Here is a 15,199-nt window from a genome sequence, read left to right on the forward strand (position 1 = left end):
TAATGTCTCTGTAATTTGTTCCTATGCTGTGTCTTGGAGGCATTCGGTGGTGACCATTCAATTAAAAAATATTGCTTTGTTATTTTAAAGAAACAGTTCTCATCACAGATTTCCTTTCGCCTCCCTTGAAATGGTTCCTATCAGAACCAATTCCTAGTGAGCTGCCTAATATAACAGAAAGCCCCTTCTTTGTTCTGAAAATGTGCATATATATATATATATATATACACACACACATATTTTCTATACACATGGCTGTTATGGGAAGTCTGCAGACTTAGACATTAACAAGTCCAACAAGCCCAGGACCCTTTAGTCCTCTGATGAGAATAGCCTATATTTAACAACTGCAAATTTTCCATATGCTAGAGAAAGGCAAGAATGTATTTCCATGTTTGAAAAGCTGTGTGCATTACAGTAATCATCTTTATTTTATTTCCTTCAAATTAGTAACTTGCGATTTAGGGTTTTAAACCAGTGAATGAGAAGTCCCTGTTCACAGAATTTGGTCATATTTTACAAACGTAATAGCATCATGGCAAATTATGTCTCTCCCTTCTCTACACATAAAAGCATCAGAGGGCCCACTTGGAAGTGGCTAGCCAGGGTGGGCGGGGCCTGAAGCCCGTTGCTAGGCTGCCTGAGTGGTGTCTCACCCAGAGGCTGACAGCAGGAGCTTTTGTTGCTTAGCAACGAGGTCCTCAGCTCTAGCATTTTTCTTAATGAAGGTTTTTCACAATTCTCTGTATGATTACCACTGCTGAATATCTAGACGCATTACCTCTGAATTACCAACTTATTCCTCTTGATTAAGTACAATTTTGCATCAAAATGATTTTGTACAACTTTGTTCCAAGTCTCTTCACATTTCCCTTTCTATTAGAACCATTGGCTGACTTGGTGGTGCTTCCAAACACTATGTTTTCCAGCTGTGATTTTATACTTGAGAGTTACTCCATAAACATACTACAGTTTTAAAGGAATTTTAGGTCATCTCCAGGAACACTGCATGTGAGTTAAGGGCTGAGATCATAGTTCCATATTCCATTTAGGTCTCAAAGTCATAACTGAAAACATGTCCTTCTAGAGGCTGCCACCTCGGAAAGGACCGGGAACTTTATCTCTCACAGTTTGCAAAAAGAGAGGAGAGAGGAGGTGAAGACTTGCTATGGTTGATTTCTTGAAGGCTTTTCTACATGGCATTTCTGATATAACCTGGATAGCATATTCAGAAAACCTTTCATGGAAGTTTGAACAGTTGTTTGTCAAAATTGAATACGACTGACACTATTTCATCTATAATGAATTGACTGGACAATTCAGACTTTTACAGCATCATAAAGATGCCTCAACACCATCAGACTTTTCCCAAATTAGTGTGTTTAATTGCATTTTAACATATAATTATTAAAAGTTCAACTTGAGGGTTTTCAAAAGTAAAATTTGTACACCTCAGCTCCTTGATAGATACCTTTGTCTTAACGGTTTTTGTAAGTGTTTACGGAGTTGTTGAATATCCTTTAGAATTTAATATTATAATAGTTACAAGGCATTATATCACTTTATTCCTGATTCTGGAATTTATATTTTCTCTCTCTTTTATAAAGATTCACACTAGAAGAAGATAACAAACCTGCCCTTCCCACGAAAACACACACATGAAACAAAACCAAAAATAAAAACAAAGGCATTGGATCTGAATTGCCCTCTTTTGTGGTAACTGCTCTGCTGCTTCTAGCAAATTTGTAGCCCACCTTCAAATTCTCAGGAGCCTTATGGCTTTATGGAAACAATATTGTCTTATGGGAACTTATGGGAATCCTTCTGATTATATACGGATTCTTTAAAAAAATCACAAACATGCATTTGGGTTTGAGGGATCTTTTTCATAGTTTATCGTACTGTGGTTTGTTCTGAATGAAATATATTTTCCATTACAAAATTCTAATCCTACACATAGACATTACATAGGTTTGCAAGTACATGAATAAATACTCATAAAAGTGAGAAATTCCATAGCGGTTGCATTTTATCCGCAAGCCATTTGAGGATTTGTGATGTCAGAAACAAAGGTATGTAATAAATGTGGCTGACGATCTTGGTTTTGTATCAAAACCACACATGGAGCTGTTACAAAATATAGGTGTCATTACCTCACTGCCTAGAATCTCTGATTTGATTGTTCTGGGTTTGGGCCTTTGAACCTATTTTATTTTATTTTATTTTATGTTTTTGGGGGGATAGGGTCTTGCTCTGTCACCCAGGCTGGGGTGCATTGCTGTGATTGCAACTCACTGCACCTTTGACCTCCTGGGCTCAAGTGATCCTCCCATCTCAGCCTCCTGAGTAGCTTGGACTACAAGCTCATGCCACTACTCTTGGCTAATTTTTAAAAATTTTTTGTAGATACCGGGTCTTGCTACATTACCTAGGCTGGTCTCAAACTCCTGGGCTCAAGCAATCCCTCTCCCTCAGACTCCCAAAGTGCTGGAATTACAAGCATGACCCACTGTGCCTGGCCTGCACCTGTATTTTTAAACAGCTTCCTGAGTCAGACTGTTGAAGCCCGACATGCAAGAGCTTCCCCAAGGTCCACTGATGGTGAGGGTGAGACATGTGCATGCTCAAATGGGTTATAACATCCTCTTGCTGATACCGTACCTGGGTGGTGGCTGTTGAGGTAGTGCTGCTTCTTGATCCCCACATTTGTTGAAATTGTACTCTGATTTCTGCAAATGTTTCAATGATAACAGCAATAAACACGTTCTGAAAAAAATCACAAATCACATTTACCAAACTCTAAGAATGACAAAGCAGAGGGCAACCAAAACCAAACAAAAGATCTGCAGAACTATCACAGAACATAGACTTTCCTAGTACAATTCTTCGCAGTACCTTCACAAGCCAGGCGAGGAAGAAAATGAGAGTGATGAAATAGAAGTAGGAACGCCAACGGGGGAAGCTGTCAATTGCTCTGTACATGAGGAACACCCAGCCTTCCTGAGAGGCAGCCTCATAGACGGTGAATATACTGGTTCCTGTCATGACAGAGGAGGACAGACTGAGTCACAGCTGACTTTTGAAATAAGAAAGCATTTTCCAGAAAAACAATCAATATTTATCATACTCATTTTCTCAACGACAAAAGCTCTTCAAAAATTGATTAGAATCACATGCAAAACATTTTACTGTTCTCTTAAAATTTTAATAAAGTTGTTTCTGACTTCAAGCCAGGGTAATTTCAATATCTAACAATAAAATAATTTGATATTATACCTTTAGCTGTTAAATGCAACTAATAATGTGGAAAAGGGAATAAACAGTCAAACCAAGTATGTACAGGTATAATTAAAAAAAGGGTATGTACCATTTAAGCTTGCCACTTGGAGCCTAACACATTCAATAAGCCGAAAAGCACCTGCTAGAGTTTTTTTTTTTTTTTTTTTTTTTGAGACGGAGTCTCGCTCTTTCACCCAGGCTGGAGTGCAGTGGCGCCATCTCGGCTCACTGCAAGCTCCGCCCCCCGGGGTTCACGCCATTCTCCTGCCTCAGCCTCCTGCGTAGCTGGGACTACAGGTGCCTGCCACCTCGCCCGGCTAATTTTTTGTATTTTTAGTAGAGACAGGGTTTCACTGTGTTAGCCAGGATGGTCTCGATCTCCTGACCTCGTGATCTGCCCGCCTCGGCCTCCCAAAGTGCTGGGATTACAGGCGTGAGCCACCGCACCCGGCCAGCACCTGCTAGAGTTTTAACCAAAATGAAACAAATGGGAGAACTGGGTTTCATTTGACATCACTTTCTCATAGGGAGAGTAAAGTATCTCAGGCTCCACAGTTAATATGATGGAGCTCGTCTTTGGATTCCATGGTGTTACCGAACACCAAAATGTAAGGCAGTGAATCACCAAATAGGACTTTGTATTTTCTGGGAGAATTACCTCATAGAAAGTACTTCTAGTACTGGAAAGAAAGGAAAGTTAAAAATATGCAGACAGATTTTTTAACATTGGTTAAGAGAACCCAAAATGCCACGTAGCGAAAAGATATGTTTAATCCTAACAACACTATAAGATGTTTTACAGACGGGGAAACTAAAGCATATAAAGATAAAGTGACTTGTCTGAGGATGCAAAGATAATAATTAAGGGAACTGGAATTAACTCAGTCATTCTGGTACAAAGCCCCACACAACCAGCTGTGATGATATCTTGCCTCTTTAATAGCCTTTCTGTAGTTAGTTTCTCCATCTGTAAAATGGGAAATAACACAGACTTTATAGTGTTGGGAGGATTTAATGACTTAATTCCTTAATTCCTGTAAATCATAGGGTAGGTTCTTAAGATATTTCAGGTATCATTGATTATAAAATTGAAAATAATTGCTCAATATGCTTTTGTGAGAAAACACACAAACATATACCACTGAAGTTGTTTATAAATATATGTTGTTATTCATAAAACTGGTAAACATTTGTACCTCAATAAATTCTACTTCTATAAATAAGTTTTATTATTACAGAATATAAAACCAATCTCCACTCATATATGTTTTAATTACACAGAAATTTAAACTAGAATGTGCATATGACCAAGTATCCAAACTAAGAAGAGAGTTTCACAAGTTGGGGCAGCCTCACTGTTTCTTTGAGCCTGTGCGTGAGAAAGCAGAATCAGAGCATCAGTGAACACCAAGGCATGCAGAACAGAAGGCAAGTCCAGCTGCAGACTTGATGACAAGAGAAAAAAAAGAGGCTGGAAAGAAAAGCTAAGAGAAAGAAGCAAAGCATATTCCTATTGCCTGTTATGCATTAATGTGTGCTAATATACTTTATATAGAATATAACTTCATAAATGCCCTGCCTTTCATTTTAAAAATCATATTTTGTACATTGGTACTGTAGCTCCTTGTCATACAGCTGGTATTTGTAAAGCATGTTGAGTTTCTAAGCCTCTTTAACACAACATGCTAAGGAAATCTCTGTCTTGTTAGCTTGGCAGATGGCGAAGTGGGGATGAGGGCAGATGTTATCAATACCATCTTATAGGAAGGAAAAGTGAAGGTCACTGGTTAATGAAGGTCTCCAAGGTGGAAAGTGATAGAACCAGAAATTGAACCCATATCATCAGATCATAAATTTTTTTCTTTACCATGCTATTTATATTTTCTCTTGATTGAGACTGGGGCTTTAAAAAGAAATTATTAATGGGTACAAACATAGAATTAGATAGAAGGAATAAGTTCTAACGTTCCATGGCAGATGAGGGTGATTACAGTTAACAACAATGTATTGTATATTTCAAAATAGCTAGCAGAGAGGCCTTGAAATGTTCCCAACACATAGAAATGATAAATGCTTGAGGTGATGGATATCCTAAATATCTTGATTTGATAATTATACATTTTATCCATAAAACAAAATATCACAGGTACCCCATAAATATGTACAATTATTAAATAGAGATTATTTTCTCTGATCATCCTTAAATACAGTTAATATTTTTCTGAGGGATTACCATGGCTAAGTTTATTGTATATTGATCATCTTTAAACACAAAACCAATTAACTATAAAATGGTTCCTGTCGTTTGCACATTATTTCTTAAAAGTTGACTTTTAAGAAAAAGGTTCGGAGAGGAACAACACACACATAAAATGTCAACAGCAAACAGAAGCAACTGTTTTTATTAATGATTCATAGCTACTAACACTGGACAATACCTTTGCTTATGTGCATTGAATATGAAACATATTTTTAACATTAAACAAATAATTTATAATTTATATCCCTTATTTTCCTCTAGGTTTTTGAATGAAAACCAAAAAGTGGCTACAGAAATCCATTATTATCTACTATTAAAGTTTAATAGCTGTATTAACTGAGCATTTTCATGTAAAATATGGAGCGTGTCACTATAAGATTAAATTTGAGAGGAACATTGAAAATTATCCTCCCTCTCCCTGTCCAGATCTTTCTTAATTACATCTACAAGCAAGATGTCATTTGGAGTTAAGTAAAAAAGAGCACATTTAACAAGTAGCCTTGAAACTTCGACTCCATTTTTTTTTTTCTAATTGGACAAAGGAAAAAAGGAAAGAAACAGAAACCCACAGTACAGCTCAAAGAGAAGGGTTTGTTGATACAAAGAGGTGAGACATTTGTGAAAATATAACCAAAACACTCCCCAGGAAGAGGCTGACTACAGAAAGAAATGTTTCCTGTATGTGAACTACACTGGGTAGAAAGGCTGCGAAGAAGTAACGGTTACAAAGGCAAAGGCAATGGACTAAGATGGCCCTTCCTCATCACTTTTCTACTCCCAGCTTTGCCAAATATAGCAAAAGAAATCACTTTTCAAAAACGATTTTCCAATGGTTGACCAATATTTAAACCGACAGAAATCAAATGGATGTTCCTTTCATTTTCTTTGGGAAGTGGAGGACCCTGAGAAAGAAACTGTAGCTACTGAACTTCTTTTGCATAGTCCCACTCTCCCTGCTGGCCCTGCACTGCTTCCCTCTGGCCCTCTTGGCAGACTCCTGGGCTGCCCAGCTCAGCTCCTGTCTGCCCTCAGCTACACTAGGCAATGGCCCTCAGTACTCCCAGAGAGCCTCTCATTCACCTATCTCATGTCACTCATCATGCTGAATTCTCTACCTTGTTTGTTTCCCTCACTAGGTGTGAGCACTCTGAAGTTACAACTGTATCTTTCATTTCTGTACCAGACACTGAGGAGCACTCAAAGATTGTTAATAAATTAAACAATGATTTTGTAGCCTACAGACATACGAAAGCATTTCTCAGATATTTGCTTTTCGATTAATTCTTCCTCAATATTAATACTGCACAGATAACTTGGAAACTATTTTATAGTGAATTGACTTTGTTTTGCCAATTTTCAAAATTCTCTTAAAACACCTGCACGCTCATCTATAAACATAAAAACCCGTCCTATACACACAGAAAAGTCTTCATCTACTGTTTGATCTAACATGGAAAATTTCTAGGAAGAACATTGATACATATAAAATATTTTTTTTCTAGATGCACTGCAGAATATTTTTAGTCCATTTTAATTATAGAACTAAAATTTCTGGCTAAACGACCACATTTTTGTTAAATGAAAAATGATGCTACAACAGCATCTGGGAATATAACGCATTAATTTTTTAGAAAACAATAAGGCCTGTTCCAAAAATATCCCTGGAGAGCTCCTGGAATAGCACTACTTTCTCAGACCCCAAACTCTCAAGGCACAAATTAAAGCTGTGCAAGAAATGCAATCACAACAATGATACCGATGATAATCAGTTCTCCTGATTTCATTCATTCTTTCTGACCTCTTCCACTGGTGGTTTGAATTTATTAAATAAGAAGACCACAAGCCTATGTTTAGAAGATAAATATTAACCTTGAAACTTTCTACACACTGCCTGTATTGAGAACAGTAGAGGACATTTTTTATAGCTCTCAACAAAATTCTATTCTCATCTGTTTTGATTACCTTTAGGATTTTGTTTATTGCTTTGCCCTCTTCTACTGACTCTTTTCCCATGAAAAAAGAGGTGAGATATTTGTGTTTTGGGAGCGCTCCCATTTGTTTCTTCTAGTCTTAGGTTACATAACCACATCGTCATTCCACTCTCAAATGAGAGGGTCATAAAATTGTGATGATAACTAGCAACACACTACAAACCTGGGGTCCTACCACTAAACCTCTCTCCAAACGCAAAATACCTATAGTACTATTGTAACAATGGTAATACCTGGTCTACCGTGACAGAATTTGGGAAGTTAGAATTGGCGATGTAGGCTTGAGACAGTGGAATAAGAATGAGTCAGTACCCAAGGGCTTGGTCTGAATAATCACCTTCACTCCCACACTCAGAATTTTTAAAAGAACAAAGAGGACTTATTTTAGGACCATCCATTTCTTTCTCTCTCCCAGTGTTTGGATCCTCAGCAATGTTCTTGAACTTTAACCCCTCCAGGGATAGGGAGCACGCTATCTTCTGAGACAGCTCCTTACCAGGTATGCAAGAGCCCATTCACTGGATGCTGCCAGGCCTCAGTCCCTTGCAAGGCACAACAAGCTATGGGAGCCTGCAGAATTAGTCCTTGCAGCCCCTGTGAGTGAATCATCCTTTGTTTTACTCGGGTCATCTTGCTATAGGTGCTTGTTTTCTTATCTGGTCCTTTAACTCTTCCAATCTGATCTACTGTTTATGAAATTGGCCTGATTATCTGGCTTCATTTACTGTCTGGGAATAGACTTTCATCTGTGGTGAACAAAATGACAACTTTTTTGTTACTCAAGATCATCAGTTTCCCTCAGACTTTTCTAAATCACTTTCTGATCCTCCAGCTGACTCTGATCAGACATCACCCTTTTCAGAGAGAAGCTGATTGACTTCGTCCTTGTTAAATCTCAGTTTGAGCATCCCCCTCAGTTGGAAGGGAAAAGAAACTTACATGTTACTCAACCGCTACACATGGATGACTATGCTGTATCTGTGTCTCAATGAACTGTCTACCATCAGTCAGTAGATTTAACTGTGGAAGTGTATTATCCTAATCCTAAACTCCAAATAGATGCTTATTTGCTCAACTACAGTTGCAATGACTAAATATTCAATCCTGAATGGTGACCAAATAAGAGCTTGATATTTACACATGTGCATAATTAGAAGTACAACTTGCTCAAGATGGGGTGGCTTATGCTATATTGGTTTTCATTTGTTTTTTTTTTATGTTTGCATATATACAACTTGCCTAATCTCCAGCTATTTTTTTTTGAGACGGAGTCTTGCTCTGTCACCCAGGCTGGAGTGCAGTGGCTTGATCTCAGCTCGCTGCAACCTATGCCTGGCGATTCAAGTGATTCTCCTGCCTCAGCCTCCCCAGGTAGCTGGGACTACAGGCGTACACCACCACGCCTGGCTAATTTTTGTATTTTTAGTAGAGACAGAGTTTTGCCATGTTGGCCAAGCTGGTCTCAAACTCCTGACCTCAGGTGATCCACTCACCTCGGCCTCCCAAAGTGCTAGAACTGCTCCATAGGGCAATATTCTTATTAAACTGCAGAACTAATGAAAAAAGGGAGCGATGAATAGTTTAAGAGAGAACTTGCTGAAGCTACCCAAAATGTAAGTTTGATACTAGTGACATCTGCAGGTGCATGATGCCTTAATGGGAAGGTCTGTCCTGTGTATTGCAAGATGTGTAGACACATCCCTGACCTCTACCCAATACATTCCAACAGTCCTTGCAACCCCCAACCAAAAATACTTGTAGACATTGACCAGTGGCCCCTGTTGGAAAAATTGCCAATTGAGAAACACTTTTCTAACTTGACAGCCTGATTCTTCAGCTTTTGCCCTGCAGTGCCTAGCACAGGGTCTAGCATATAATTTATATTAAGTATTTTTGAAATGAATTGAATCTCTTCACTTGAGATCAAAGATGAGACTTAAAAATGACATTTCATTCTTCTTTAAAGATTTTTGAAGGCTAAAAGCCTAGATCCTAAGACATCACTTGTTTGTATAAAATATTTGCCACACAGTAGACGGCTCAATAGTACCATTACATAAATTTTTACCATTTTGCTGTTTTAACAACTAGGCACTGGAAAGAAAAGCTTATTTGTTTTTAAAATTCCTGCTATGTAATAAGATGACTGTATACATGCATATCTTAGAGTCTGGGGGAAAGGAGGCTATCTCTGCTTGCAGGATGAGCCATTAAAAAAGTACTTTAATTAAAATTGAAAAAAAATTAACATATTTTGAATGAAATAAATAGTGCAAAATGTTCCCAAACGAAATTAAATGACTGCCTTCTGAACTGTCCCAAGACAAACCACACACAGGGTTTTGTTTTTTACTTTTTTTTTGGGTAAGCTTTCAGGTTTTTCTTCTGAATCAAGATGAGACATTCAGTATATTCATAGAAAAACACAGAAGAAAACAGAGTAATTCTTAATCCATGTTGATAGACTCTGGTTCTGTCTGGGTCATGAGACAGATAATACAAACTTGCAAAACAGCTCAGTAGATGTAGCCTCTACAATGAGATCTAAGCAGCAGCCACCAGATTAAGAACAAAGTGGCCACCTCTTCAGTTCAGCTACAACGTGCATTTGAGGTCATTTGTTAATGGCAAAATCTATATTGAAATTTTTTTTTGTTGTTTTTGGTGAACTCTCAGTTTCTCTCACCCTCTGATAATCTCTTCACTCAAATATACCATCTTTTATGCAGATTTTAGCCACACATTAAAAAAAATATTTTAGCAAACGGTCAGTAGTGAGATTGACTGTAACTTACTATAATGTTTTTCTTCACCAAACTTCCTCACACCATCTCAGCACTTTCTTCTTAACTGAGAGCTGGTTCTGTGGTAAGAGTAAATTGTACCCCAACAGTAGTTATCATAAAGTAAATGTATTTAGTGTGACATAGTTAAAAAAAAAAGCAGCAGCAAGGGATGTGTGTACTCTTAAGGTGGACATCTGGACTCAACATAATGAACCTTTGTCACTGTGGCTGGATGATCCACATACATGAAATAAGATCATGTGGATCAGCAGACTGGCAACAGCAAGAAAGGGGCATCCTGAATTGCAGAGATTTATTAAACAATAAACCAGCTAGAATTAAATTACTTGGGAGGATGTTACCATCCTACTGAATAAAACCTCTATAAACCATGTTTTCTCCCTCCCATCCTCCCTCCCTCCCTCCCTCCTTTCTTTCTTTCTTTCTTTCTTTTTCTTTCTTTCTTTCTTTCTCTCTCTCTTTCTTTCTTTCTTTCTTTCTTTCTTCTTTCTTTTCTTTCCTTTCTTTCTTTCTTTCTTTCTTTCTTTCTTTCTTTCTTTCTTTCTTTCTTTTCTTTCTTTCTTCTTCTCCCTCCCCTCCCTCCCTCCCTCCCTTCCTTCCTTTCTTCCCTCCTCTCTTCCTTTCCCTCTTTCTCTTTTTTTCCTCTCTCTCTTTCTTCCTTCCTCTCCTTTTTTTCTTTTTCTGAGATGGAGTCTCGCCCTGTCACCCAGGCTAGAGTGCAGTGGTGCAATCTCGGCTCACTGCAGCCTCCACCTCCTGGGTTCAACCAATTCTCATGCCTCAGCCTCCCAAGGAGCTGGGATTACAGGCAGAAGTCACCACGCTCAGCCTCACAAAAAATAAACTTAAGTATTTTTCCCTGATAGACTGTGCTGTAACATTGTGCCTATAATAATAATCTTCAACACAACTTGTCCACACACTCAACTCATGTGCTCCACACACCCAGCCTTAGGCTTGCCATGTGGCATACCAAGGTAATAACACAAAATAAAGCAAAAACCACATTTTTTATTTGCGATTCCAGAACATGGGACAAACATAAAAGGACTTTTTTTTTTTTGAGAAAAGGACTTTTTTTTTATTATAAATGCCTTAAAAATATTTATAAACTTTATGTTTTTGAGCTACCTTAATTTTGATTTTGGTTTCTTTGTTTGTTTTTTACACTTAAGCACTCTTTTGGCATATCTTGCCATATTGGTAAAATCACTTTGTTGCCTTAAACCGTACACATGTTTACATATATCTTCTAAGTTAATTTTTTATAAGTAATAAAGAATCATAGTTGAAATATGTTTTCTCAAATGTAGAAAATTTCTAAAGTTCCAAGTTCTGAACAGAAAATACTTCAAAGAAAGGAGAGGTGAAGGCTTTCACTATAGTATTCACAAATGGAAAAGAAGTGTTGACAAGCCAGATGCTGACATTGGCAGGAAAGTGTAGGTACTACAGCAGAACAGTTTCCAGGACGCTCAGTCCACACGCCAACTACAGCACTCCCCGCACCCCCTGCGCTCGGCAATTTCCAGGTAGGCTGAGAGTAACGGTTGCAAAGAAATTATGTCAGATACCCCTCGGCATGTGAGTCAGCCTTCTGCCTTCGAAGAGCAGTGATGTCAGGTCAAAAGAGCTTCTTGGAAATTTATTTTCCATTAATTGTCTTAAGAAGAAAAGAAAGGCCGGGCGCAGTGGCTCATGCCTGTAATCCCAGCACTTTGGGAGGCCAAGGCGGGTGGATCATGAGGTCAGGAGCTTAAGACCAACCTGGCCAACATGGTGAAACCTTGTCTCTACTAAAAATACAAAAATTATCCGGGCATAGTGGCATGCACCTGTAATCCCAGCTACTCAGAAGGCTGAGGCAGGAGAATTGCTTGAACCTGGGAGGCAGAGGATGCAGTGAGCCAAGATCGCACCACTGCACACCAGCCTGGGGGACAGAGCGAGACTCTGTCTCAAAAAAAAAAAAAAAAAAAAAGACAAGAAAAAAAAACTCTACACTTTGCCACAGTTAGCTGTCAGTTACAGTTCCTAACATTCCAATCATCTATTACTTCTTACCTAGGTAACCTGTATGAGTCAGTATACCCTGGACCTCAACTTCCACTAGGGCAGTGATGATACTGCTGGTCACCACTAAGGTGCTAAAGAAATGTTAATCAGAAGCTTTTCAATTGTTCTAAAGAGTAAACAAAATATGTCATACCAGAAATATGTTTCCTCTGAGGGTCTTTTAGCTTTGTCACCCATATTTTAAAGATTTATTGGAAAGAAATCTTTTCAAAGGAAATTGAAGCAAAAGGGCTAGAACTTCGCATAATGTTAAGGTGATAATAGTTATGACATAAAAATTTCGTAATAGTCCAAAAATTAGAACCAAGTATTTGGCAAAAGTACTAAGATATTTTTCCTCCTATTCTGAGATATGCACGTAGTTCATATCTGCATCATCACACACATTCAATAAAAATGAAAATGCAAAAATTAACGATAAGGTAGACCTGGTCAGTCTACCTCAGAAGAGCTACAAGAGCATTTATTTATTTATTTATTTTTAATAGGAAGGCTGAATGAACTAGTAAATAATCTCAGAATAAAAAGATCAACCAGGATTGGAAATAAATAATTGACATTTGTTTATAAAGGCATATTAAAATTCAATTTTTAAAAATCCAATTTAGATCTAAGTGGGAGGGAAGAAAGATACCTGAGTGATAGTGACCAAATGTAATTTTAAATAAACATGAGATATGAAATACAAATAATGCATGGAATTAGCTTAAAATAAAGTTCTTATTTGTATTATGATAAATGCCAAATTTACACTGAATTTCATCAATTTAAATATTTGTAATACAACACTAAAAGCAAAGACGTGTTCTAATATCATTTGTAATAATATTACAATTTAATGGTTAAAACTGAACAGAAAATGTTAACTAACTGCTAAAAATTTGAAGCTATACATGGGGAAATTTTTCTGTCTTGTACCTTCACATTTACATATATGAACAAAAATATTCCCAAAATTTTTCCTGTATTTGCTATCCGCATTCTTCAGTAAGCTTCCAAAGCCTGAAAATATGTTTAAAATTGAAATTTGTTCAACTGGTTTAGATTTGTTTTCCAATGTGCTACAGATTCTGGTTTAGATTTATTAAGGTTATACTAAAATTAAAAATCATTTTTCATGTATTAAAAGCTATGCTACCAAGAAAGCTCTATACTGTATATTCCAACTTTTCCAGCATTTCCAGTGTAGACCAGAACTGTACAGAGGTGAGGGAAGAATGTGAGAAAATTGTAATCAATTAACTTTTAAACCACTGTTGATTTCCACTTACTGACTGCCAGTGTGCTCAGCATTTTTCTTGTTGTGAAGACAGGATTGGTAACTTCCAAGCTCTTTATGAGCAGAAACAGAAACCAGAAGTCAAAAAAGCTTCGTTTTGATTTAAGATATAGATCAAAAATAGTACAGATAAATGAACATGTTTGATTAAAACGAGTTTTAAATTAATGTCTACAAAGACGTGGCTCTCTGCTTACATGTGGTCTAGTCTGCCTGGTCACAATTTGGCTTATGCCTCACTAACAGCAGAGGATGAAAAGGCCGTCATTAGCACAAAGGGAGGCTGAATTGTGATGGGGCGATTCTCCTGGTGGACCCCAAGACACTATGTCAGAATAATGCATTATTAAGTCATTTTCCCCACCAACAACTTTTTCTATTTACATTTTAATATTTGCCTGTTTTTTTCTGCTTGATTTTAACAACTAACTGCAAGGCAACATTAGATACAGACAACATACTTATAATAAAACAGTGGCGAAGGAGGAAGGAAAACGGTCATTCACGGAATATGGTTCAAGTCCCCATTACATAATAGCACAACAAACTTAATCAAAGCCAGAGAGCTTTGGGCAGCTGTGATCTGGCCTGCTTATGCCTGGAATAAAATGTCTTTCCGCGCTCTCATTAGGCACATTGGCAAGACTGCTGCACCAGGCCAGAGCTCATTTGGCCAGCAATCATACCTTTCTAGCAAGTATCTGGGCTAACGACCTCAAGAGAGCAATCAGACATTTGCGCTGCGGCTGATGGAGTAATACTGACTGGCTATTCCTGACTGAGAGGAATACAGAAAAATCATCCCTGGAAATGCTAGCTAAACTCTAACATGCAGAGAAATACATTTGAAATATGGAGCAATTGGCAATTATTTAAAACTTTAATAGTATTTTATTTAATTCACTATTCAGAAGGTATAACTCACTGTTCTTTTTCATCAACCAATGCAGGGTATTCGTTAAGTCTTTTTGTAGAGTGTGTATGTAGGTGTTTGTCTTACAAATCACTTTGCAGTCAGGTGTTTGAGCTTTAATGACCTCCGTTTAAATCTGAGGAAACATCTAAAATGATTTTTATTTTAACTTTTTTGTACTTTAATTTTCTTTTTAATTTGAAGTATGTTTATTTCAGATGTAATGACTTTTTTGTTATTTTATTATTATGGTATTATTTTTATTTTTAAATTTAAGTGCTGGGATACATGTGCAGAATGTGCAGGTTTGTTACATAGGTATGCATGTGGCATGGTGGTTTGCTGCACCTATCGACCCATCATCTAAATTTTAAGCCCCACATGAATTAGGTATTTGTCCTCATGCTCTCCCTCCCCTTCCCTCCTGCCCCCTGACAGGCCCTGGTGTGTGTTTTGTTATGTTTTGAGACAGGGTTTGGCTCTATCACCCAGGATGGAATGCAGTGGTGCCATCTCAGCTAACTTCAGTCTCCACCTGGGATTACAGGTGGATGAGGAGCTGGGACTACAGGCACTCACTACCACGCCTGGCTG

General features: G+C 37.7%; 1 protein-coding gene across 7 annotated transcripts in view; it reads right to left on the minus strand.

Moving 5' to 3' along the window:
* The window catches only part of NALCN (sodium leak channel, non-selective), a 365,686-nt gene that overhangs the window by 241,224 nt on the left and 109,263 nt on the right, over positions 1-15,199 (minus strand). For all 7 annotated transcript variants that reach the window (XM_030813654.1, XM_030813651.1, XM_030813653.1 and 4 more), the window contains exons 8-9: positions 2,896-3,038; positions 2,662-2,766 (exon numbers count right to left, since the gene is read on the minus strand). In XM_030813654.1, the coding sequence (XP_030669514.1) occupies positions 2,662-2,766; positions 2,896-3,038 (248 nt within the window). The remainder of the gene's footprint in view (positions 1-2,661; positions 2,767-2,895; positions 3,039-15,199) is intronic.

This window comes from Nomascus leucogenys, chromosome 5 (genome assembly GCF_006542625.1).
Source record: "Nomascus leucogenys isolate Asia chromosome 5, Asia_NLE_v1, whole genome shotgun sequence".
Lineage (NCBI taxonomy): Eukaryota > Metazoa > Chordata > Mammalia > Primates > Hylobatidae > Nomascus > Nomascus leucogenys.